The sequence below is a fragment of the Melanostigma gelatinosum genome, assembly GCF_949748355.1.
Source record: "Melanostigma gelatinosum genome assembly, chromosome: 7".
Taxonomy (NCBI): Eukaryota; Metazoa; Chordata; class Actinopteri; order Perciformes; family Zoarcidae; genus Melanostigma; species Melanostigma gelatinosum.
The window spans coordinates 21,868,518-21,894,812 of NC_136640.1; the positions used below are offsets into that span (position 1 = coordinate 21,868,518).

Consider the following 26,295-nt stretch of genomic DNA (forward strand, 5'->3'; position numbering starts at 1 on the left):
AGTCAGTTGAATGTAAAGAATGTCGGCAGCGCTGCAACTCAAACTAAACGTGCTAACATGTTAACATGCTAGCACGTTTAGCATGGGGCAGAAATCCTATGTTTTACGTTGGGCCAGGCTGAAACACAACTCTCCCCCCACATAATACATCAAACTGTTAATAAACCGAGAGCATGTTGAATGTTTCGTGCTCATGCATTTGCATGCAAATGTGATAACATTCAGCTTTGCGGGATCCAAGAGTTGTTAATTTATGCTAACCTGCCGGCTGGAGGCATTTTGACATTGAGATTACAGCATAAGATTAGGATTTAACTCTAAGCACATTACTTACCCCTTACTTAAAACAAACTTGACACTGTTTGTGCCCCGCTGGTGGTAAAGACATTAGTTATTGGTATTTTGTAGTGAAGCTTCTAAATGATTGGATTTTGTACGCGCTTAAATGATCAGGGCCGTCCTTTCTCCTCAAAGAATCCCTCATGTGCTCAGAAGTTTCTTGGAAATGATCTCACAATGTGAATTCGAAAGTACATCATGAGTAGAGGTACCTGCTTTACTATATACACGGTATGTACTCTCTTTAATACGTGTATGAACAGGCCTCAGTGTGTAGCAGAGAGGAGAACATTGAGCTATTTCAGACTCTGAAACGGTCTCTTCTGTGTTCTGTCCCTGTGTCCTCCTCATTCGGTGTCTCTGTTCAAATCGGCAGACCTTCTGGCAGTTTGGATAAACAAGAACTTCGTCGCAATCCGGCTGAAGATGAATCATTCTCCTGTTTCTCTCACTGCGAGTCCTTTCTGTTCCTTTCTCCCTCCATCTCCTCCCACCAACAATCTGTCCTGGTCTACCTCAGACACTTAGTTTTCTCCTCCGTCTGCTCACTCGTAAACCCCACCGCCTGTGTTTTGGCCTCGCCTGCATTCTATTATGAGAAAGATGCATTTCTTTCCTGTAAAAAACTAAGTGCTTAATTTCTCCCACAGGTGAGAGTTGGAGTCGCTGTAGAAATACTGTGTGTCACTGCGACGGTTTCTCTGCCTCATCGCTGTGATTAGTAGATGGAGTGATGTTGGCGTGGCTAACGTACAGTAGCAGGACAGTAAAGACACCTTTCAGGAAGTGAGACTTCGCTATATTTGTATTGTTTTACCCGACAAAACATCTGTAGGCAGAATACTTTCAAGTGAATTAACTGTCCGTCATTCATGTACAACGTTACGAGTTTTAATTTGCAAATGAGTCACTGACTCTGAAAGGGCTTTTAGATTTAGACACTGGTGGAGGCTTTTAGATGCTGGCATGCGTTTGAATGTCTGATTGGATTGAGTATTTACTGTAGTCTGAAGTTGTGTTGGTATTAATTGCATTAGCTGTATTACTGTTTGTGTATACCTTCACAGGGGGCACACAGAAATGAGCCAGTAGCTAAATCTGCTACAAAGCATCTCTTCTCCTCGTAAGAGATGAATGTGTTTTTGGTCCATAAAAATAAATGAAATAAACTAAACTTAAAAAACCCCAAAAAAAACAGAAATGATCAGCACTTTTTTTAACAAAAGTCTTATGTCATTTGGATAAAACCAGTCTCATTCTAATACGTGCATCAGATAAACTAGCAGCATTTTACCAAAAGGAAGCGATGCCGTTATGCCGCTGGTCCATGCTAATCTCCCTTTAGCTTGATGTCCGCATGTAAATCTGAAGCTGGATTTCCCTTTCGGGCCGGTCTCATTTGAGTACAGGATGTGATACAGTTACAGTACAACAGTACTCTCTTTGCCCCCCCCGCATCAGGACGCATGAAGGGTCGAGATGTTCCAGCCAACCCAGGAACTTGTTAATGTGGGCCACACATTAATAATCCGCTCAGGGCAGTTTGCCTTCAATAATGTAGCAGGGCCTCCGGTGATGTCATCATGGTGGGTGTGAGGAGGGTGGACGATTAGGCTGGAAAGAGTTCAATTCAATACGAGAGGAAGAAAGGCAGAGGACGGATGTGAGCGGGCTGGAATCAACAGCCGCTCCTTTGCGTTTGTGTTTTATATATTTCATATATGGAAAGTTTTGCTGCAGAAATACATTTGAGAAATAAATCTGCATATCAGAGTGCTGAGACCGCTCAGTGATTAAGACTGATTACTGTTTGCTTGTTAACAGGTGTGAGCAGCCATGGCAGGGTCTCTGAGGCTGCACTTCGGCACAGTGTTGTTGTTTTTAGCTAAATGCTAACATGTTGATGTGTAGCAGGTTTACTATATTAATATGTACACTCGCTTCGTTAAGCATGTTAGCATGCTAGCATTTGCTAATTAACACTAAACACAATGTACAACTCTTTTTTTTTTTTAGCTACATGCTCACAATGACAATGCTAACATATTGACGTGTAGCAGGTTTAATATTTACCGCCTTCCCTCTTGTAGTTAAGCATGTTAGCATGCTAGCATTTGCTCATTAACACTACACACAATGTACAACTCTTTTTTTAGCTAAATGCTACATGCTCACAATGACAAAGCTAACATATTGACGTGTAGCAGGTTTAATATTTACCGCCTTCCCTCTTGTAGTTAAACATGTTAGCATGCTAGCATTTGCTCATTAACACTACACATGACGTACAGCTGAGGCTGGTGGGATTAGTTTTGCAGGCCCTGTGGAGTTCTCTTATAAATATTAATGTTTACAATCAGTTCTTACCAAAACACACTGGAGGCCAAACACACATATTTTGAATGTATTCCCTTCCTCATTTAACATTTGCAAACACACAAATTTTTGAAAAGTTCAAACCTGCATTATTTACACATGGACGTTACTGTCCTCAGCAGTTGGCTGCGATGGTGATGAGAACAAAATGATCAAAGGATATAAACAAAATGTAAACCTGCTGGGCCAAACACCACTGGTAGTTAGAAACCCCACAGGGCTTCTTTTAAATCTTAATGCATGCAGATGTAATGCACAAGGACAAAGCTTTGTTTCTCTTCTCTCCCATGCGGTCCATACAAAGCAGCCTCACAACCTGGTGGTGTGTTCCTTCCGTCACTCGCACTCACACACGGAGTCTAAATTATTAAAACCAAGTTTCCTGTATGCTCTAATGCCAGCTGAGAAACTCTAAACCATTTATTCACACAACTGGTATCAACAACACTCAGCCAAAGCAGCTGCTTGTGTTTATGTTCCAATAAATGAGCCTAAATGTTCAAGATCCAGGCAGCCGTTACTCAAGGTTCCAATACTTTAATCCTCTATTTGTCTTTCTTTATTCTCATTTCGTCATGGTGTCTTCACTCTCACATAAACGTGTGGTCAAGTTCATTTTTATTTCTGCAAAGTGTTCATTGCTGTTTTCTTTCAGCGCTGCAAGTCCATCAAATCTATCATTAGTCGGACTGAACCATGTCTTTTTCCTTGTATTCTTCTATTGATAATAGCCCTGTTTACACATGTCCAGTATAACCTGGGATGTTCTCGTCATTTGTAATCATATCGGAGGTCATTTGTGATTTTAATCCCGCGCGAATCTGCCGTGTCCGTAATTTATCAAGTAAAAAATGTCACTGCAAATTACCAATCATATTTTGCCAAACACAAAGGTCACATGGTTATCGGATGGGTTTCATTCATTTTTATTCGTTCTACATGCATTTTTTCTGCCTTTTTTCCGGTCAAGACTTATGGTTGGCAATTATGAATATAAGTTCTGGCACCATTTTGAGGTACAAATTCAGGAGGCTCATCTGGATAATTTTTTTTTTAAACAGTAAGTAGTAGTATAGTCCCCACACCGTGTTGGTTGAACAGAGCTAACATGCTCGTACCAATCCTCATCTGACCTGCCCATCGTCTCCCATCAGCTCGACTCTAAACCTAAGACCCTCTCTCTCCCTCTGGTCCAGATGACACGGTGTCGGCCGGCAGCAACATGGACATGGAGGACCGGGTTTCCCACCTGGAGCAGAAGCTGCAGCTGCAGGATGACGAGATCCAGCTGTTGAAGGCCGCCCTGGCTGACGCCTTGCGCCGCCTGGGCTGCTGCGAGGAGCAGAGCCGGGGGGGGCAGCCCGGAGGTGGCCACGCCGCCGGGAGGAGACCTCTGGCCACCACAGCGTCGGCAGCACCTCCCAAGGGTAAGAAAGGTAACCGATGAACAGAGAGGCAACGTCCTGCAGGCCTTTCCCTGGCTAGTTCGGCTTCTCATCACTCGTCATGCATCGTCAGTATCTCTGCACACATGTTCCTGCAACACGTCCCACATTGTTGGCATCTATCGATCCCTCTTCTGCTGAAGCTGATAATAATTTGTTACCTTTCAGTGCGTCAGCTCCTGCAGGCTCTTCCCTCCAGGCCTCTGAGTAACGGTTACGTTCAGCAGAAACGCCTCCTCTCCTCCCCTTCCTCTCCTAAAAAGGAGGTGCTACAGTCCATTAAGAGGTATGCAAAGCACAAAACAAAAAAAGTCACGCTCCCGTAAATGACCAGCGAGTCTTTTTTGCTGTGTCGTCCCAAGATTATTCAACCGTCTATGTTCTATTTTTCCTTTTCCTCTCCCTCAGGAAGAGCATGTCCACAGAGCGTCTCACCCTGGTGAGGAGAGAGTTGGGAGCAGAGAGTCTCAGTCGAACCACCTCCTCCAGCAGCTCCTCCGGAGGCAAAAGGTAGCGCTCTCGTCCAGCGCGTCGCCGTATCTCGCGGATATTAAGCGCTGTGTTTGTAGACCCATGAACACCTTCTCACTTCCTGATACTGTGCCCGGCCATGAAAACAAACTACTCCTTTTGCCTCTAACAAGCCCAGAGAAGATGTTTGTGTATCGTGGGTCAGCAGGGCTGTGGAGGAGTTCAATGGGTCATATTAGGTTGTTTTAATGAGCTGTCATACCTCTCCACTCTGTCTCTCTGTCTGTAGACACATGTGTGACAGTCAAGAGGCTGCAAGATGGAGTGTTTGGTTGCAGCAAGACTGACTTAAGTTATTTCTATATTAGATATGGAGATATTTAGATCTGCAGGTTTTGAATATGTCTTCCGCACTCATATTTTGTGATGCCGTGTTGTAAAAGTAACTATTTTGCAATACAAGCGAAGAGAACAAGGAAGTTGTAGAAATCAAAAATGAAATGGAAACTTCCTTGCATCCGACGACTGTCATGTCAGATGTCGGCGCTGCAGGAAGAACGGCAAGAAGTTGCAACTGCAAACTCTGCTTTATTGGTGAATATTGCAGGAACTGAGGTATCGATTGGACATCCACATTAACGGTGGTAAACTTTCCCTTTTAAAGGTACAATGGAAGTTCTCTCTGGTCAGACAGTAGTTAATTTGATCTGGAACCAGCACATCAAATTCAGATGTTAATGAATTAACATTCAGGTCAAAGCAAGTCGATTTTTTTTTAATGTTTAAAAACCTGCTCTGTTACTTTCACTTAAGTAAACACACATTATTTACTGTCTCTTGATTTAAATGACAGCTACAGTTGGTGCGGTATCGTAACCCTTTCATGGATAACATGAGCACACACATTATGCCTCCAGTAATACTGCAGCTGTTTAAAGCTCATATACGTCTGACATCAATATATTCTTTCAACATTATTGTTATTAATTATAGTATTCCATCATTGGTCTGAATTCTGTCAGTAAACTACACCAAAGACATAGCGTCTATGTTTGACAGGAGCATTTCTCTCTCGGCTTTATTGGTGTTAAAGACAAACAATTCAAGGTGACTTGTCCACCTTAAAAAAATGGATTTTTGCACCTCCCTATACTTGACATTAAATCAAACAAAAGAGAAATGGTGCTGCATGGGACGAGAGGAACAACTTCCTCGTCTCCCCAATCTGCCCAGCATCTGTATCTGATCTAATCTTCCTGTTCGCCTGCAGTCAGTCTGGGACGTCGTGATGAATTAAGTTGTACAGTTAACAGTCTGTTGGTCTTTGTGATGAACAGCCGTGAGCCTGATGAACAGCGTCACATTTCCACGTGTCACAGCCAAGTGAACACGCACGCAGGTCACGTGTCATCTGTAAACAAACCTCGGAGAGAGTTCATCTTTTGGTTATACACTCTTTTTCCTTTTGTTCTTGTCTTTCATCGCTTCTTTTCTTCATTTGTCGTCCTCTGTACTACTGTCTTCCCGCTCATGAACAGTTGAACCTCCCTTTACTTTTCTTATCTCTGCTGTTCTTTCTCTAAACACCACCCACACTTCCTTTTCTGTCCTCTCGCTCTCTCTCTCTCTCTCGCTCTCTCTCTCTGATGGATCAGATTTCCAACAGCTCTTGGTAAAAGGGGGGTGTGGTTACTGGGCAGAGGGGGCGGGTCGTGGGTCTGCACATTCGGGACGTGGGCTCTGATTGGATGCCGGGGCCCCACCAGGCCAGCTAAGTTTGCTCAGTGAAGGAGGAAGTCTGTGTGTTGCTGTAGCTGTTGTTCAGGACGCTGCTCACCACTGTTGACTGTCACTGTCACGGAAAAGCTTTCAGCCATGAAGAGATCTTCCAGGTAAATGGTTGCTTCATGATTTTATGATGGATAATCAGTGATTGACAGAGACAGTGGGGAGAGGGTTTACTTTTAGTATATGAGGAAGTCTTATGCTCTTATGAGAAATGAAGTAAATGTGTGTGTGTTTTGTGGAGGGAAGCGTGTAATAAAAAAAATGCATTTGCTGCTGTTAAAGTCAAAAGTTGGAAAAGTGCTTTTGTTGCGTGTCACTTCCAGCTAACCCTTCATCTGTTCCTGGACTTGTATTTGAATAGATTACAGGTAGCACAATGCAATGATGAGTCTGTGGCTCTGGCTTCACGACAGCCTGAGGAAGTTCTGTCTGTTTTATGAAACCCTGTTGTCACGTGAACCGTTTGATGCGGTGTGTTTGCCACCAGCTGCAGGGCTGTGGGGAGGGGCCGCGGCATAGGGAACATGAATGCAGCAGAAACCAGGGCGGTCATGTGGGTGGAGCGGGGGTCTAACGGCAAAACTAAATCATGACATTTTAGAAGAATTCGCCTTAAATAAACTGTGTAGTTCCAACAATGAAGGGTTATGTGAGTTGTATTGAAAAACTTTAGTAGACAACTAATATTCACCTTTTTAAATGTGTTTTTCTGAAGTGGCTCTGTCTCTTACTGAAGAAGTCTCTCATTATGTCTCAGATAAGTAGAATTGTGGGCCTCTTTAAGTGTCGTCAGTGGCTCTTTTGTCTCCGGGCTTCTAATGATGTGAAACAAACATGTTGCATTTCTTTCTGGTTATGAAACACACACGCACACACACACACGGATGAGTAAATGTGCAGTGGCAGTAGACTATAGCCCCACTGTGCTCAGCAGTTCTGTCGGTTAAGCGATTGTTCTGTTAGATCTGAGTGATCGTGGCAGGACGGCGGACGGAGCTCCTGCTTTGGTATTACTGGTTGAAGTTAGGCAGTGCACATCTGTTCCTTTTTTTTAGTAACCTTTTTCCAAAGGCATTCAAATGAATTCATTGTTGTTTGACGTTATAGCACACCCTGCAGCACTGTGACCACAGACAGGCTGCATGCTGATGCAGCCGCGGGACTGATGTTCCAATTCCCAATTCTGCTCAGCTTGCATGAAATCTGATAACATTGATTGGACTTCCTGTTTAACAGGCAACAAACATAATGACGACACCTCTGCAGAGAAGAATATTGCCGCACTACAGACGGTTTAACATCACTATGTCTGCATTTTAATTTAGATTTAAAGTTGAGGGTAACGCCCCTTTTAAATCTAAGGGCGTTGTACAAACAGTTGATAAACAGTTCTGGATTCATGCAAAGACGATGAATGAGGAAGAGAGTTCATCATGTTCACCCTAGCTCCGTTTGTTTCTGTTTCATGGGATGGAAAACTTTGATCCAGGAGGAAATCTTATAATTTTCTAATTTAAATGATTACATATATGTCTAAACATAACTATTGTAAAGTAACACGGTTTAACAACTAGCATGAATGACTTTGCCTCTGTCAGAGTGAAATCATGCAAATTCTAATGAAGGAAGCGATGAACAGGTCTGCATCAAAGATTGAGATCTTTTCTCCGCTCTCCGCTATTTTATCTGATGCCACAGTCACTGAAGAGTGGACAAGTCGTCATGAAAGGAAGCTCAAAGTTAAATCTCAGTGGACTTTTTTTTTTTCGTGGAGTGAAGTTGATCAGATACGTTTGTGTCCATTAACAAAACCACCACTGCAGCAGTTCAGTCATAATGGACCAGGAAATGGACGCACACTTGACTGTTCCCACCACTCCCACAGTTCAGAGGGCTATAAAAGCTGCGTTACCACCACATCATCACTGCAGTATCTCCCAATCACATGAAGCACTTTACTGATCAGTTGCTACGATGAGGAATCTGTTGTTATGAAATATAAGACAAAGATATTATTGCACCCAGATGGCAACCTCCGGGTCTGAAAAGTGCAGCAAATGCTGAAGTGTTTTAAAACTTACATAATTTCTACTGGCCAGCAGGGGGCGACTCCTCTGGTTGCAAAAAGAAGTCTGTACAGAAGTCTATGAGAAAATGACTATTTCTCACTTGATTTATTACCTCAGTAAACATGAGTTTATGGTCTCAATCTCTAGTTCCAAGTCTTCCATACAACATGATGTTCATGATCCATTTAGAGTCAAATAGACCATAAAGCAGGGTATGCTACCTTGTGATTGACAGGTCGATACCATGGCGATGTCCGTTTTCGTCGTACGACTTGAACCCTTTCATAGTGTGCTTTTAGTTCATGAAAGTTCATTGCAACCTTTTTGGTTGCCTCAAAATGTCGTCTTCGATATTCTGTCGTACTTGGCTCCACCCTCTCGTGTCTCTTCTGGCTGCAAAAAACAAGATGGCGACGCCCAAAAAGCCAGAAGTCAAGGCTGCGCAACAGCAGTCCACAAACCAATGAGTGACGTCACGGTGAATACGTCCACTTCCTATAAACAGTCTATGCTTACACCGAGTGGAAGTTTGGGACACAATTGACCGCTGAAGGCTTAATAACTAAAACCGTGCACACAAGAGTTAATCAATATTTCATTGATTGCAAAAACAAGAAAACTAATGCAAACCAGCTATCATGAATAAAAGAATGCTTTTAGCTTCAGAACAAGCATAAGTTCAGTACATTCAAAATGTGTCGATGAACAAACAAGCTAACACAGGATCACATAAAACCGTCATAACTTACTCACGCTGTGGTCCTTTAATCTCTCTGCACTGACGGTCCAAAAGTCGTAACTTGAAAAATATCTTTGGGAAAGTTTCTAGCTCTTTAGAGGCCATCAAATCTTGCCATCTCACTTTGAAATAACACACTCTGGAAGGCTGGAAGCCGGACCGGTCATTGTGTTGTTTAGGACAACAAGTAGAATTGAGTGCCAATTCAAATCGGCAACGTTTCAAACACAAAGGAATCCGCATTTAGTGCTCACTACTTTATATCCCTACACCTGAAGCAAAGCACAGCTGAGCTGCAGGAAGGGTTCATGTTGACGTCTTCAGAGAAACAGAGCACATTCATTACTGGTTCTGTCTGTAGTTTGAAGAGTTTCTCAGGGGAACCCTGGCGGGTTCTTTGCTGCTCATTAGTCCCCTACTGGTTCTTACACCAAACCAAATGAGTTGTCAGAGTGCAGGCAGGCAGAAACAATGGCAACAATACACTTGGTGCCGCATGTTAATGAGAGGTCTGTTTGTGCATTCCCTCTCCCTGGAAATCTTGTGACCGGGACTACAGCCGCATGGGTTTGCAGACCCACAGTTATTTGCTCTGTCCGACTGCCAGTTACCCAGCATGCCCCTGCACTAATTACTGGCTCGGACTCAATCTTGTTCTCTCATTGGCTAGAACTGTGCCACGCCTCATCTTCCTGGCAGACCACACACACACACACACACACACACACACACACACACACACACAGTTCAAGAGACAAACAGACCTTTGTGTGGTGCCTTTGGAGAGACCCGCTGGCCTCCAGCGGCCCGGAGACGCAACACACACCAGTTATTTGACTTAACATGACAAGCTTGGAGGCTTTTTCCCAGTAACTCCCTGTTAAGCAAACGTGAGGAGAAGTAGACCACGCCCTGATGCTTCATTGTGTCCTGTTGAGTTTTCCTGTTAACAAGCAGCAAAAGTCCTGCAATGTCCCTCGTCTTATCAAGCCTTACTTTTACTGCTGTTGCCACGGTGATACCCACCTGTCATCCGAAGCGGTGCTTCAACATCCCTATGACGATCCCATTGGTTGACAGCGTCCTGACTGGTCAGGCTGAGCGGTCAAACTAAAATGCTCAGCGGGGCAGTTCTGATTGGTCGACAGACGGCTGACTCGGAACAGCTGTTGCTCCGCTGCTGCGAACAGATGAGGCACCTACAGGTTATGATTGACGGCTCTCATTCTGGATGTTTGAACTCAGCGATCAGTCATTTTCCATTCAATGTTGTCATTGTCGTATAAGGACATTGAGCTTCTCCATCGCTCTGATGTCACACTGTTTGGTTGAGCACCACATCCACTGTGTGTTTAACTGACACTCTGTGTCACCATCCATGTGTGGATACACAATTAAAAGGACTTTCCGGTTTACTTTGTGTCTGCTGACTCGATCAAAGACACGCTTTATCAACCTTCCTGCACAGTCTCATTAAAGAGCACTTTGATCATTTTCTCTATGCATCTGAGAAACGGAGAGCAGCAGAAATGTTCTGAAGCCTGAACAGATGACCTCATAATTGTTGTTGCCATCGGGGAGGAAAATAATTTGAACATTTTCTTCTTTCTGTCGTCGAAAAATCAACTGATTGAGAACCTGTTACCATTCAGTTCCACATGTTCCATGCATGCTAACATTCCAGTTCATTTGTAGTATGCATGTTGACTTTATATGCTGACTCGGTGCTCTGCGGCTCTCGCACAGATGCCACTATTGTCCAGTTCATGTGAAACTGAGCGGTTGCAGCCTGTCGGGCGAAGACTAAATAATTCAGCATCTTATAGGAACGCCTGATGTTATGGAACAAAGTCTCAGGAGCTTTGGAAAAATATTTTTTATATATTTCGTGTTTTATAGTTTGATTTACTTACTGGTACTTCCATTATGGACGACAGCCAGACCCTGACTTGTCTTATGGTGCTTAACTTTACAGGAAACATTAAATTCATTTTTTTCTGTTTCAGCAAATCCAAAGAATGCACCTTCAATGCAGGTAAGAGAAGCTGCTGATGCTTTGTAACTGTGTACGTCTAAGTGTCTACTTTAAGTCTTACCCTCCCCCCTCCTATTACTGTCACACTTTAATTAGCTATGAAGAAGATGAGGAGCCTCTGATGTGTGAAACTCAATTGGCCTTCAGGAGTCCTTGAAGTGCTCTTGAAGGATTTAATATTTCCCATTAGAAATATTGAACATCCATTCGAATTACTGAAGAGCCAGAGAAGTGCCTAAATAGGAAGCTTCGAGTTAAAGAGGTTTTCAGAAAGAGGAACTGAAGGACGACAAAATTGGAGGCTATGTTTATATTTTCCAAAGCATCTGTATGAAGCCGAAACCTCCGGGTCTGAAAAATGAAGCCAGAAACTGCAGTTCCTCAAATAGCCACATGAGGCTGGCTCCAAAAGGGAGTCAATCCACATAGACCCGTATGTTAAAATGTAAAAACTTTACAGAAGAAATAAACCAGTTTACAGCTTCATACAAAAAAGTGTCTTCATGGCTAATTTCTAAAGTTTTAAACTCTATTAAGGCTTGAAGTTGGGCATAATTGAGGGTGTGGTCAGGTCACTAGCTGCTGGCTGTCTGCTCTACTGAGTCACCCGGCGCTGCCTCTGCTCCACCGACGATCCACCTCTTTGCCTTTTAAATGAGTTATCTGGGAGAGAATGGCGACGGCCGAAACCGCCCACTTTGAAACTACGTCCATTTCTTAAACGGTCTGTGATCCACGCTGAAGGATTGGCTCTGTAGACCCACATTCCTTCTGTGTATGGATTGTCTGACCATTCATACATTAATGTGCGCTCTTTTTCTGCTCTGTTTCACTGGGGAATGCTAACGAGCAATTGTCCCGAAAACAAGAGCAAATGAAAGGGAACTGAACCAATGACGTTCACGATGACAAAATGTCCCTTTTCTAACCGTAGACGGTAAAGTTAGAGCAAAGCACTGGCAGGATTCGGTTTAACAACTTCCTCTCGAATCTGACAGTGTCCCTTTGACCGTAGTCCGTAAAGTTGGATTGAATTTAACACGAAGCAACAGAATTAGATAGAAGACGGAGGCGCATGTCTGTGTTTATGGTGACTTTGTAAACTCACACAACTTTCACTTAAGGCGGCGCTGTTTCTGAAAAGAGACTCCTCGTTCTGTCTCTTCTACTCGTATCTGCTGCGTCACTTCTTTGTTCCTTTACTCCCCCACCTAACCCTCCGTCGGTCTTCTCCCCCCCCCCCCCCCCTCATTCCCTTTCAGAGGACGGCTACGTGCGGATGTTCCTCCGAGGACGTCCCGTCACCATGCACATCCCCGATCAGCAGAGGGAGAGCTACAGCCTCGACCAAAAGGTGGCGCTACCTGACCGCAAGCTCAAGCTGCAGTGGGTGTATCCTTCAGACGGAGAGAGAGGGAAACCTCTGGAACAGATGGACAAATGGAGAGAAACTGAAATAAACAGCCAGCCTCTTTATTATTGATTATTTTTTTATTTACCGGTATTTATTATTATTTCATTTCATTAAAATGAAATGTATAAAAACAATCACCTGAAGAGAGTTGTGGTTTAGGTTTCCTATTAAGCTGCAAAAGCTTCAGTCCCCATTAGTCACCTTGGTAAAAGAGCATCAGCTGAACTTCTAAATCAAAATATTAAATGTTCTCCTGTCCAGCTCCAACCCCGTCTTGTTCCCTAACTCAAGCGTGGACCAGGTACGGCTACCGCGGACGTGACTGCCGCTCCAACCTCTACCTGCTGCCCACAGGAGAGATCGTCTACTTCAACGCCTCTGTGGTGGTGCTGTACAACACCGAGGAGCAGCAGCAGAGACACTACCTGGGCCACAACGACGATGTCAAATGGTGAGAGAGCAGCAGGCAGATCAGTGATTAATGAAGCCAATGTGGAAGTGCCTTAAACTAACATTCTCTCTACTGACCAGCAGTTATAAAAAGAAGTCTGATTGTATAGAAGTCTATGAGGAAATGACTCTACTTCTCTCCATTTATTACCTCAGTAAACATTGTGAACATCAGTTTATGGTCTCAATCTCCCGTTTAAAGTCTTCTTCAATACGGCATGATGTTCATTTAGTAGATTATGATCCATTTAGAGTCAAATGGACTATAAAGAGGAGTATGCTTTAGGGCGGGGCTACCTTGTGATTGACAGGTCGCTGCCGCTACCAGAGCCGTATACAAAGTCTCTAAATCGCTCTCGTCCAGATATGGTCACTTCCGTTCACTGGTTGCAAAAAACAAGATGGTGACGACCAAAATACTGAACTTGAGGCTTCAGAGCGGCAATCCACAAACCAATGAGTCTAGGTCCCCTTCTTTTACACGGTTAATGAATTTAGCATAAGGTCACTGAAGGGTAACAAGCTGACCGATTTCCCCTCTTCCCCTGGGTCTCGTGTGCATGTGAACATATCCCCGTAGAATAATGCACAGAAAGCAGCCAGAGGATATGGACACATTTGTTTAATCAGAGGAGTGAGTCTTGATTTCTTATGAAACAACAAGACATCGACACTGTTGAAAGATGTAAATGCTCCATGCAATTCTTTATCCATCTCCTTCTGTTATTCAGTCATGTGATCTTTGGTTTATTTATTGAGCGCTAGTTGACATCCTGAATGAGCTCTGTGACTGGAGCTACTAGGATGTAAACAAACTATATCCTCCCTCCCATGGGGCATGCTGGGAAAGCTACTCCTCTCTACATGTGTTCCCCTCTCCCACGGCGACATATTGAGTTTTCCTCCTGCTTCAACAAGGATCCCATGTTCACCGCTGTTGTTTATGTCGTTTTGAATGCGTCTGGAGGCATTGTGTTTTCAGGTTGTCAGTTCGGTCCATTCTCGTGAACACGATATCTCAGGAACACGTGAAGGGAATTTCATAAAATTTGGCACGAACATCAATCTGGACTCACTGATGAACTGATACAAATTTGGTGGTCAAAGGTCAAGGCCACTGTGACCTCACGTCCGTCCCATTGTCGTGATGTCTCAGGAACGCCTTGTGCAAATTTCTTCAAATTTGGCACGTTCATCCACCGTCACTCAAGGATGAGTTGATCAGAAAAATGGTGGTCGAATGTAACCGTGAACACAATTGTGGCCATAACGCAAGAATTCGAATGCTAATCATGACAATTCCACACAAATGTCAAATGTGATGAATTGAAGACATTTTGGAAACGCGACAATAAACTAAAATAGCGAGGCGGTGAATCTGGTTTTATTTTAGGAACACAAAATTGTTGTATTGCAATAAGTATTTCCTGATTCACAGAAGTGAGACGCCAAAAAGAAAAGGCCGCCTGTCATGGAAGCAAGCGACAGTAAATCCTTAAAAACGTCTCAATGGCATTTTGTGTTCACGTTTTCAAAGTGATGCGTTTTCTTTCATTGTGTTTCAATCTGAATCGGCTGTTTGAATCTGCAGTGAAAGGCTTTTCTGGGATTTTACTTTTTCCACAAAAGCCAGAGTCGGTGTTAAAGAATTTAAAATAAGTAATATTTTATATTTCCTCATCCTAGCCTGAGTGTGCATCCTGACATGGTTACCATAGCAACGGGGCAAGTGGCTGGAAACTCCAATGGAAAGGTAACATCACTAAATTTAATTTAAACCTTTGACAGTTTCTTTTAAATTAAAGGTGCTGAATAAGCCAATGGAAAAGACGGCTAGTTACAGAGAAGAAAACATACCGCCATGTTTAAATTCTAATGGTTATAAATAGTAAGAAAACTATCTTTAGATTTAGTAGCAGATGTGTTTTTTCTCGCAGTTTTTCTTTAATCCCACGTTTTTTTGTATTAAATTAGTCCGTCTGACACAGTTTCTCCATCTGACTTCCTTCCTCTCACCCGTCTGTTCAGCTGCTGGCACCTCATGTTCGTGTGTGGGACTCTGTGAGCCTCAACACGCTCCATGTGATCGGGATGGGAGTGTTCGACAGAGCGGTCACCTGTGTGGCTTTCTCCAAGTCTGTAAGCAGCCTCTGGTGGAGTATTTTAACAAGAAACTAACTTTTTGCTTTGTGAAGATCTAACTCTTTGGTTTTTGTCTCTATCAGAACGGCGGCACCTTCCTCTGCGCTGTGGACGATGCCAACGATCACATGCTGTCTGTCTGGAACTGGCAGAAGGAGAAGCAGCTGGCTGACGTCAAGGTACCTTGACCTTTGTCGACCTGATCCCATTTACATAGCTGTATCATTCTCTTATCTCCTGGTTCTAACAGCCTGGATCACAAGCATGGAAAAAAGGCAATATGCCAAATGTATCTCAATGAATCGGATGGAGAAACACGTTTGCATCTTCACGCCTCATGTCTCCTCAGTGCTCCAATGACTCTGTGCTGGCTGCTGTGTTTCATCCCATGGATGCAAACCTGATTGTCACCTGTGGAAAATCTCACATCAACTTCTGGACCGTTGAGGGCAACACTCTGAGCAAGAGACAGGGCGTGTTCGAGGTACCGGCATCAGAACAACTGCTCCAAAGATGTATCGCACTACAATCCTGCCTCAAAATACACTTAGGTGTTATTTCATGAGGTACAGCTAGCTAAAACACATGCAGCATTATGTGCTGTTAATCCTGCATTCTCTCTGTCTGCCTCTCTCTCTAGAAACATGAGAAGCCAAAGTACGTGCTGTGTGTGGCGTTCGCTGAGAACGGAGACGCCATCACAGGAGACTCCAGTGGAAACATCTACGTCTGGGCCAAAGGTACAATGCGTTCTAATACCCAAACTACCGTACTATTTAGTATGCCCGAAAAAAAGATTTAGTACGTCCAAAAACATAGTACAGAAAATGCGTTATGCCAAAAAACACCAGGATGTTCTACTACATCCGGTTGCATTTTGCAGTATGCAAGCCAGTGATGCTTTTCCCACAATCCTTTGCGCAGCAGATAAATGCGCCATGTCATGAAGAAGTAGTATGTCCCAATAGAATGCATGCTGCATCCAGCAGTATGTACTTTGTAAAGGCAGCTCGAGTATGTACTAAAAGACTTAAAAAAGAAAAGTAAGCGATTTGGAACGCAGCTGTCGAATCTAAATGGATCGCAGTGACCCTGACCTTTTGTTCAAGATATTTAGACATCAAGTCTCCAAACACCAAAACACTGAAGTACCAAAATGTTCCAGCAGCAGTGCTGTTCATGTAAGAACATGATTGGATGTATAAAAAGCAATCTGTAAAGATGCAGCAAAATAAAACCAATTTGCAAGCTATTAATCACTACTAAAACTTAGCCATGTAATAAAGTCACCTTTCATTTCATCACAACTTTGAAAGTCAGAATCTGTGTCCTCTGCCTGATGTTTTTATTTCCGTTTTTATTTGCAGGCGGTAGCCGCATCAGCCAGGTGGTGTCGGGGGCCCACGAGGGTGGGATTTTCTCCGTTTGCGTCCTGAAAGACGGCACCATGGTCTCCGGAGGAGGGAAGGACCGCAAGGTGGTGCTGTGGGACCACGCCTACAGAAAGAAGGCAGATATGGAGGTGAGGGAGACAAAGTGTCCTGTACACGACAAAGGGATGAAGAAGGAAATGTGTTTCCCTTTGACACTTCTTAGGCATTTGAAGGGAAGGATCCATCTTGAGCTACACAGTGTGTGTGTGAGAAGCTTTCTTTCAGCCCGTGTGTGTGTGTGTGTGTGTGTGTGTGTGTGTGTGTGTGTGTGTGTGTGTGTGTGTGTGTGTGTGTGTGTGTGTGTGTGTGTGTGTGTGTGTGTGTGTCCAGGTTGGCGAGCCGCTCGGTCCTGTACGGGCGCTGGCCGAAGGTAAACCAGGAGAGCTCTTCGTAGGAACCACCAAGAATGCCATCATCAGAGCCGCCTTCCCCGATACATTAACTCCGATTGTACAGGTACACACATACACACGATGTGCATGTTTCTGGTTTAAGAAGATCACTTTGTTTACACTGGAAGGTGCCAGCAGTAGTTTTAACTCACCCATGCGGTGTATAAAATGAGACCTGTAATGTGCTACAGGGTCACACAGATGAGCTGTGGGGTCTGGACGTCCATCCTACCATGGAGCAGTTTGTCACCTGCTCCCAGGACAAACAGGTTCACCTCTGGGACGCCAACTCCCATCAGCCCCTCTGGAGCAAGACCATCGAGGTGCCTGGTAGTAGGATGTAGATTGTGCTGTGCCTTTAACATCAGGATGTAAAAGCTCTGACCTGACTGCACTAGAGTATAACACAGAATGCAAAAACAATTAGACAATTCTATCATGAATAATTAGAAACTAATTACTTCTCTTTTCCGCTCCAGGATCCAGGCAGGTCTGCAGGTTTCCATCCCAGCGGTGCTGTTCTGGCTGTGGGGACCATGACTGGAAGGTTGGGGCTCAGTTACATATCCCAAACTAAACGCTAAAGCCTCTTTCCCACTAGACAAAAAAACCCACTTACACCCACCAACATCTGGCCTGACTCGCACTACTACTTACAGTAGTCCCCGGTGTTTATCAGCTCCAGCTCCACTCGGCAGTGATGGAGACATGACGCACGGCAGGACACGCTCATTTTTCGTCCATTTTTTGGTGCGATGCAATGTGACACACGTTGAAGTGACTAAATCAACAGAGATTTGCACAATTATTATAATTAATTAACATACAACTAATACGCTCTCCTCAAAAGCCACCAGACTCCAGTTAGACAACAGTAGTTTCACCCTGCTGATGATGCGCATCGTCAAACCGAACAGAACCAAAAGGCAACGAATCACAACTGATTTTATTAGACTTTCGACTGTTCTTACAATCACCAACTCTGGTTTGGTTGAAATAAACCCTCAATTCACAGAGTTGGATGTGAAAAGAAACATCAGTTATATGCTCTCCTCAAAGTTACAAGTCTCCATTGACAGAAACAGTCATTTTACCTGCTGATCGTTGTAAAACACTCTTCTTTCAAACAAAATAAAACTCATCAAAACCGTCTTTGTCAGGCTTTTCACTGTTTCAACTCTGGTTTGAGAGTTTCAAAGAAAGACTGAATAAGTAATCTTATATATATAATAATAAATAGCAGTCACCACTGTAACAGTTTCACTGTTTATTCACCCTGTTTTCCGGCGAGTTCATGACGTTGAACATGACGCACCAGAAAAAAACAGAAAGGCATACACGTCTACTGGCAATGCGAAAGGAATCGATCACATATTAGTGGTGTTTCTTGTGCTTAAAAAAAGCCTGCATAGACACACTAACTTTAGTGGAGGAAGGGGATTAACACAACGTCACAGCAGGAGGAACAACGATGATACAAGAGGACAACTAATCCATTCCTTACAGGCTGTAGCTTTACATGGTTGCTGCTTCTAAAGGTATTACTGTCTGTACTGTGGTAACAGTCTTTGACTTGGTGGTTTGTACCTTTTTTTTTGAGGTACATTTTCAAATGACAAAGGAGTGATGTGGTAATCTGTTTCCTTTTTGAGGAAGTATATAAATGGAATTGTATTGCTGAAATAGTTAGTTGATTTGTCGATCAACAGAAAAATGAGTAATTATTTACAAATCAAAATGACAAACATTCACTGTTTCCATCTTCTCAAACTTCTAATACCTTCTGATGTAAATATGTGTTTGGTTGGACTAAACAAGCAATGATAAGACATCATCATGGATTCTGTGAACTTTTGATGGCATTTTCTCTAACGTGTGTGTGTGTGTGTGTGTTGCAGATGGTTGGTGCTGGACACTGACACCCAGGATCTTGTTTCTATGCACACAGACGGCAATGAGATCATTTCCAACATCAAGTACTCTCCAGGTAAAACCTCATCAGGCACTGGACACGGCTGGTGTAACAGGTGGTGTTTCATGGCGGTACTAACTCGTTGCCTCTGGGCTGCTTGTGCCTCCAGACGGTAACTTCCTGGCTGTCGCTTCTCACGACAACTTTGTTTACATCTACGCTGTGACGGAGGACGGCCGAAAGTACAGCCGCGCGGGGAAATGCACTGTGAGTACACACTGCATTCCCTCTCACTTCATGTCTCAGTGGTCTGAAAGCTTTAAAGATATATTTGTTGTTCACTGAAAGCAATAGCAGCAGTTTAACTTTTCTTTAACGACTGAAATATAAGTTTCCCTCCGCAATTAGATGAATAGAAAGACAATAGAAGCTCTCCTTCCATTCCGTTTTAAAGGAATACTTCACCCCTCAAAATGACCATTTGTATCAACAAAGTTTTCTCCAAGAATTGAAGTCCAGCACGGGGGGAGTAATTGATACACAAATAGTCATTTTGGAGGGTGAGGGATTACTTCATTCTCAAAAGTGGAGTGTTTAGAATGAAAGCTTCGTGCTCGGTGTGATCTCCAGTCAAGTCACATCAACGTCTCTCCCTTTTTCCTCAGGGCCACTCGAGCTTCGTCACCCATCTGGACTGGTCGGCAGACAGCCAGCACCTCGTCACCAACTCAGGAGACTACGAGATCCTCTTCTGTAGGTCCCCCCTCGCACACACTCAGCTTTCTCTGTCACTGTGTTGCCGATATAAGAATTTCAGATCAAATATGTAAACTTGTGTTGCAAAGATACACAAAATGTTGAGGTGACATTTTGAAAACGCATGTTCTAACAAGCAACCCCAGAAGGCATCATAAGATGTGGATTGACAGCATGGTTTGGCAGCCGTACAGAGCAACTGAAAGAGCAGGCTGGCCAGTTTTCACAAAACGGCTGTGAAGGTGAAAGGGAAGAGATGCTTGAGCCCAAACGGAGCATGGAGGAGTAGGCAGCCATGGAACAAGTAGACCCTCAACGCCCTCTGTTCTTTATGAATATGAACCTCTGACATCCGGAAGAAAACGTTGTGCCAAAGTTCAAGAACAACCGCTTGAAGCTGTCATTCAGCTCCACTTTATGATAGTCTCATGCAGTTTTGGGCAGAAACGTGCATTGTATGCTTGCATGTTAGTCCTAGTGGCCGTTACACAGAATGAATAAAATGAGTTGTTTTGACCTTTGTGATAGGTCAATGTGAATGGCCATCACTATATTTGTGATTTATGACTAGAACAACTTGACACACATTGTTGAGCTGCATCGCATTAATCTTCAGGTTCCCATCTTTGAGATGATGTATAATACTTACATGTGGCATAAACGGTTGGCCTGCTACCTCCCCTTAAAGATCTCCGTGCCCCCGTTAAAAAGACAGTTTTGGAGGTAAAGCCACAGACTGTAGCTGTCAGTCAGTGATGCCCTTTTTTTTTCTTCTTCTAGGGGAGGCATCCAGTGGTAAACATGTGACCAGCATGGACACAGTGCGCAACCAGGAGTGGGCCACTTCCACCTGCACTCTGAGCTTCAACACCTTTGGTAAGTCGTTATTCTTTTATCCGCCCGTGTGTCATGTAAAGCCTGTGAACCCACCTGAGACCAACACGCTGAGCTTTCCCTTTGTGTCAACAGCTGTATTATCAGTTGACCTCTCTTATATACTGTGCATTTTAGGGTTAGTTGGCTGATGCTCAGAGCAACTGGCAGTTAGAGCAAAAAAGCATAAAGCTGCACCAAGCAGGTGTGCACATTGGAAGCTCTGAATGACAACGTAAAAGTCTTTGCACTGTTGAACAGTTGTGTTGTCGGGGACGTGTCCCTGCCTTGAATCTTGTCTCTATCACCCTTTCACTAACTCAGGAGTCTGGCCGGAGGGAGCAGACGGCACCGACATCAACGCCGTGTGCAGGTCACATGACGGCTCCCTGCTGGCCTCCGCCGATGACTTTGGCAAAGTGCACTTGTTCTCCTTCCCCTGCTCTCAATCAAGGGTCAGTCGTGTTCACTCAGTGTTTGCGGTCCACACGTTGCTTTATTTTCTTTCGTACATTTACGAGCTGAAAGCTTTCCGACAGTTCATCCCTCGAATGCTTTTGAAATTAGCTCTGCTCTGCTTTTGTTTTTTACACTTCCGGAGCCGAGCAGCCGCACCGGTCCTCTCCGACCGCAGAGTGATTAAGTGTGAATGAACACAGTGACAGCTCAGCAGAAATGACTAAAAACTCAGCCACAAGGCTTTAGTGTGCGATCACCACCAGACCTATAATATGCACCGTTTTCTGCCAGGTGTTTATTTTGTGCTCCCAAACACCTTCTTCTTCTTCTTCTCCTTCTCCTTCTTCTTCTCCTTTTTTCTTTTACAAGTTCAGCTGTAAACTTAATGGTCCGTTTCAGACAAGCTGGCTGCTGTTAGCGCAGAAGCTCAGACGCTGTAAATATTTACAACAAGTCAGTGTTGTTGGAAAACTCTCCTGGCAGTGAACTTGTTTTACACACATTTTGTGACTAAAACTAAAGCTCCATGAAAACTGATTTCCAGTGATTTGATTTATTTTTTTAAATTTTTTTTTACAGTTTTTCTGTTTTCATTCTGTCAGATGAATCTTACATTATCACTGTTGCACAGCCAAGATTCTGAGCAAAACTGTTAATTAAATTATTCTGAGGAAGAAATGTCACGACACGCTAACCTCTCATTTTGAAACATTTGGTAGTAGACATACAAGTTGTTTTTTAACTATTTGATGACCGACATGATATTAACAGTGAAGTTAAGAGTTTACGTACAGCTGCTCAATGTCACCATGTAGCATCTGACTAATTCCTCCCTTCACTGTTTCCCCGTCCTCCCTCTGACACGTCCAGGCTCCGAGCCACGAGTGCTGCGGCCACAGCAGTCACGTGACCAACGTTGCCTTCCTGCATGATGACAGTCACCTGATCTCCACCGGCGGGAAAGACACCAGCATCCTGCAGTGGGGGGTCTAGGTGATTGCTATCTGCCCACATCTCCAATCCCCCCCCTCCCCTACAGGTGGGGTGGGGGGACCAGCATCCTGCCACCCTCTTCACTGTTCTACCCTCCTGCACCACCAGGGGGCAGTATGTCCACTGTGCCTGCTGGAAATAATAATAATAAATTAAATAAACACACACACAACTTGACCCACAGATGTCACACCGGATGAGGTCTATCATTGTAAAAGATGGAATATTATTGAGTGTCCTGCTGTTTTGTAATAGAATGTAGGGAACATGACTTGTTGCCATGCAGGAAGTGAATCCTATCTGTCCCCCCCCCCCCCCCCCCCCCCCCCCAAAAAATCAACTACTGCAACACCAACCCAGCTGTAAGGTGGGTTGAAAGTGAACCTGTCATCTAGCGTTAGTACTAACTGTGCCTAAACTGTATTCATCTTAATCCCCTGTAATGGGAAATCCACCCATTTTAAAGGAACACGTGTGTGATTACATGTACAGTTTAGTTGAATGCATGCTCCATTGTCAGCGTTGTATTCATATTTTAGGGACAAACATGAAAATCTGTTTGCAGACTCCTTAAACTTGCTTCATGTGGATGTAGGACAGACTTTAAACCAGTCAGACTGCAAATAAATCGATTTGATGCTCACTTTCAAAATATTTTTGGATAGATTTTCAAACAAAATGCATGGAAACTAAAGGAAATACACTTCTATATCTATAAAATAGCAGCTCTGTTTGCAAAATGGTGATGTAAAGTATACATGATTTGAAATAACGGGGTCAAAACGTGTGAAATCACGTCGACCCTTTGATGAATTCATGTAATTTCTGCACCGTTTGTGGGTGAGCGCGATAGATCCTTGTGAGCGTGTACCACTCTCTCCTGAAGCCAAATCTCAGAGATAAAACCCTCGGATGCAACGGAAGTTCAACAGAATGTAGCCTCAATGGGTGTGATATTCTAAAGTCATCAGCTTCTATCGCTTTAAGAAAGAGCGAAGCATGCTGGGAAGAACTAAGCATGTCCTGCGGTTAAGGAAGATTGTATTAGGATTCCTAAAATGGGTGGTATAACCCTTTAAAACTTACTATAACCCCATTGCCTTGTCATCTTATACATTTCCATCCCCTCAGCCTGATTTCTAAACCCTTAAGGTGAAGATTGTAAGTATTACAGATTGTAAAAGGTTGTAAAAGGTACTGCTGTGTTTCTGATTGTACTACTACATCACTGTCACTAGATGGCGGTACAATGCAAGATAATGAGCATGACCGAGGCTGTCCTGTAGATGCTGTTAATGTCGCAAAAGGTCTATAGAGTAAATTTATATATCTATATATTATGCAGTGTATCCGAGTGGCTGTGTTATTTTAATATTTAACTAACAATGATGGATGTTATTGTTGTTGTGGCACTTAGCGATGGACAGAAGGGTAACGTAGGCTGCTGTGCTGTGAGCTTGAGCTGTGCTTTGCCGCCTTCTGTTTTGTTAATAAAGTTTTTAACCAAGCACTACTGAGTGGAGGCCCTCTGTCTTCCTTTAAGTAAGATAAGGGGTAATAACCCCGATTCACCCTCTGTCTTATTGTATCCAACAAATCCGCTCAATTATGATCAGGTAAAAAAACTATTCCTAAATATGGACGGTTATTGATGAGCTGAGGGGGAGGGTGTTGTGGTGGCAGTCTTTTTAAATCGTTTAAATACCAGGTCACTCGGGGTAAACAGCTCTGTTTGGCTCAGTGACCTCTAAGTGGCTTTATCGTATCACGTAAACGGGCTGTGTTGAGCTCAGCACTCCTGCAATCTTTTGTTGGTAACTTCGTTCCACCAGTTCCTTCAATAAATAAAATGTTTATTTATCTTGACACTGAAAATAAGGATTCTGTAATGTGACAACAGAGAAGTCATGTGAATGCAAACCATGGGGGATAATTACACGCTGTACTCTCTGACCTATAGAAGATGTACGGCTGTCAACGTCTTTTTCTCACGCTAACCACAATGCATTGCTCCAAATTGCATGTTGCTTTTATTGCTGCGATGCAAACTACTCTCTTTCTCTGTATTGCTCTGCGGGCCGACACATACAACTGGAGCTGAACTCTGCAGATCCAGCCACGTGTTCTGGGACGCTTAAGAGGCATTCTGGGAAACGTAGGTATCATTGAAGTAGGTGAGGGGTTATGGAAGGTGTCAAAACAAAACAAAAGTCAGTTGCAACATGTAATCTTAAGAGTGAAGAGTGGGGAGACTGAGGAGGCCTTGTGTCTGTCAACTCCTCCTTGGAAGAGAATGAGAAGTTAGAAATGTTGGAGCTCTTCACAATCAACCAAAACATGAACATCAAGTGTGGTCAGAAGATTTACAGTGTCGGAAGATAAAGAAATTGTAACCTAACAGTGTTTACATATGAACTATACAAAATGACAGATAAAAAGTACCCATTGAGGCGACTAGCTCCATATTGTAGCTCTGTATTGTGTACAGACTGATCACAGTAGCACACAGCCAGTGGAAAGACACACACTGCTCTTGGCAGAGTTTAAAGTCTTGTCTGAACATTTTCCAACTCGAGCAAAAAGTTTGTGCAGAACATCTGTCTTGAAAAATAAAAGAAATTGTAAAATGAAAGTGTCACTAAAAACATTTTGAAGAAAAACGTTATTGTAATAAAATAAAACAACTCCAATAAAACTTCAATAGACATTTAATACCAGCAGATTATTTAATATTTCATATTATTCATGTTTTCATTCGTATGTTTTGCATAGTGTCTTATATAACGATCTACTCCGTGTCTACTACTAGACAGTACATGGGCTTCCATGGTACAGCTTTTCCATTTCCTTCCGTGTCTTCAGCCAGAATAACCGAACTTCCTGCTGTATGGCAAAACAAATAAACAGGAATTTGTCACTGTAGCTTTCATGAGGTTTCCAGGACGTACTGACAACAGAAATATTCAAGGACAAAAGGACTTCCTGTACAGCGCAAAGGAAGAGCCCGAGACATAGGATCCCCTCAACTTTAACACACTAAACATCGACCTTTAGGAAGAGGGTGACACAGAGGACAAGAGGCAGCATGAGGGCTTGAGCACACTAATCCTTAACCATGTTACTGGTGTTTTGGCATTTAGAAGGTAATTAAAGTTTATCTCTCCTAGAGGGCAGGATCATGCTCAGCGCATACACCAGTGAAATGGAGAGGATGCTTCAACACTCCTTGGATTGGACTCAATCCAACGTAGCGCTGCACCCGAGACACCAGTTCAGAAAAGGGGCAGTAGAATGCTGAGGCTCAGTGGTAAAAGCTTATGACAACAGAGGAGGTTTGCACTTTATTGACAGAATTATTCTACTGTAAATGAATTGCCTCCTTGTCATTGAGTGCCACTCTCCTCTGCTTTCATTCAGGAACATGATATTATTTCTGAGCGTTTATCTTCAGTGTCGAAAGCTCCCAACAGGTCCAGCAAGATGAGAACAGATGACGAGACAATCAATTTTAAACTTTAAACACTACATTTTGCAAACAAATGTGAGAAAGCTCAGCCAGGGTAGCAGTTTCAGGTAGGGCTGGGGTTTTAACATATATGAAGGCAGCTTTATTTATTGAAAACTGGCAATTCCACAAACCAACGAAGAAGGAGGTACATGCCAGTGAGGACTGACAAACTTTAAAAGGTTATTTGTTGCCTTTTTGCATCGTTTCTCACATTTTCATTGAATAACAGGAATATCCTAGAAGCACATAGTGCAGAGACAAAGAGAGGCTTAGACAAATGGAATGCCGCCAGCTTCAGAGAACAGCCTTGTGAGGAAGTCAGTCAGGAGGGCTGTCGGTGGCTTCATAGAACAACTTTCTTATAAAACAACACGTTTTGGCTTGCGGCCTTCATCTGGGTCATCCACAAGCCGAAACGCCTTGGTCTTACAATAAAGCACTGCTGAAGTTTTGACCTCTTCAACATGCAGGTCTGAACAAAAGAAAGTCTAAATGTGAGGGATGACAGTTTAGTGTTTCTCTTTGTAAAAGAAAAACATGTAAAAACGGAGACAACAAACGATCAAAGCATAGACAGCGCTCCAACAGCTAGTAGAAGCACTGTAGTCTGTTAGAATGGCACTGAAATGGTACCGTTTCTGGATCGACTGCTTACTCAAGGTCCATCTGTGCTTCAATGAAATTAGCATGCATTACCCCCC

At 43.4% G+C, this 26,295-nt stretch overlaps 1 protein-coding gene across 2 annotated transcripts in view; it reads left to right on the forward strand.

The window, feature by feature from the left end:
- eml2 (EMAP like 2) overlaps positions 1 to 23,594 on the forward strand; it is a 29,504-nt gene extending 5,910 nt beyond the window's left edge. Inside the window, exons 2-22 of one of the 2 annotated variants that reach the window (XM_079272400.1) lie at positions 3,912 to 4,142; positions 4,329 to 4,446; positions 4,569 to 4,670; positions 11,234 to 11,262; positions 12,525 to 12,654; positions 12,978 to 13,127; positions 14,813 to 14,879; positions 15,155 to 15,265; positions 15,352 to 15,447; positions 15,618 to 15,752; positions 15,909 to 16,008; positions 16,636 to 16,790; positions 17,032 to 17,157; positions 17,285 to 17,416; positions 17,573 to 17,640; positions 18,992 to 19,080; positions 19,175 to 19,272; positions 19,671 to 19,758; positions 20,542 to 20,637; positions 20,959 to 21,089; positions 21,964 to 23,594. In XM_079272400.1, the coding sequence (XP_079128526.1) occupies positions 3,912 to 4,142; positions 4,329 to 4,446; positions 4,569 to 4,670; positions 11,234 to 11,262; positions 12,525 to 12,654; positions 12,978 to 13,127; positions 14,813 to 14,879; positions 15,155 to 15,265; positions 15,352 to 15,447; positions 15,618 to 15,752; positions 15,909 to 16,008; positions 16,636 to 16,790; positions 17,032 to 17,157; positions 17,285 to 17,416; positions 17,573 to 17,640; positions 18,992 to 19,080; positions 19,175 to 19,272; positions 19,671 to 19,758; positions 20,542 to 20,637; positions 20,959 to 21,089; positions 21,964 to 22,086 (2,375 nt within the window). In that variant the 3' untranslated portion in view covers positions 22,087 to 23,594. Of the gene's footprint in view, positions 1 to 3,911; positions 4,143 to 4,328; positions 4,447 to 4,568; positions 4,671 to 6,433; positions 6,524 to 11,233; positions 11,263 to 12,524; positions 12,655 to 12,977; positions 13,128 to 14,812; positions 14,880 to 15,154; positions 15,266 to 15,351; positions 15,448 to 15,617; positions 15,753 to 15,908; positions 16,009 to 16,635; positions 16,791 to 17,031; positions 17,158 to 17,284; positions 17,417 to 17,572; positions 17,641 to 18,991; positions 19,081 to 19,174; positions 19,273 to 19,670; positions 19,759 to 20,541; positions 20,638 to 20,958; positions 21,090 to 21,963 lie in introns of those variants that run through there. The other variant, XM_079272401.1, reaches the window with a different exon arrangement.
- Positions 23,595 to 26,295: the final 2,701 nt, after the last annotated feature.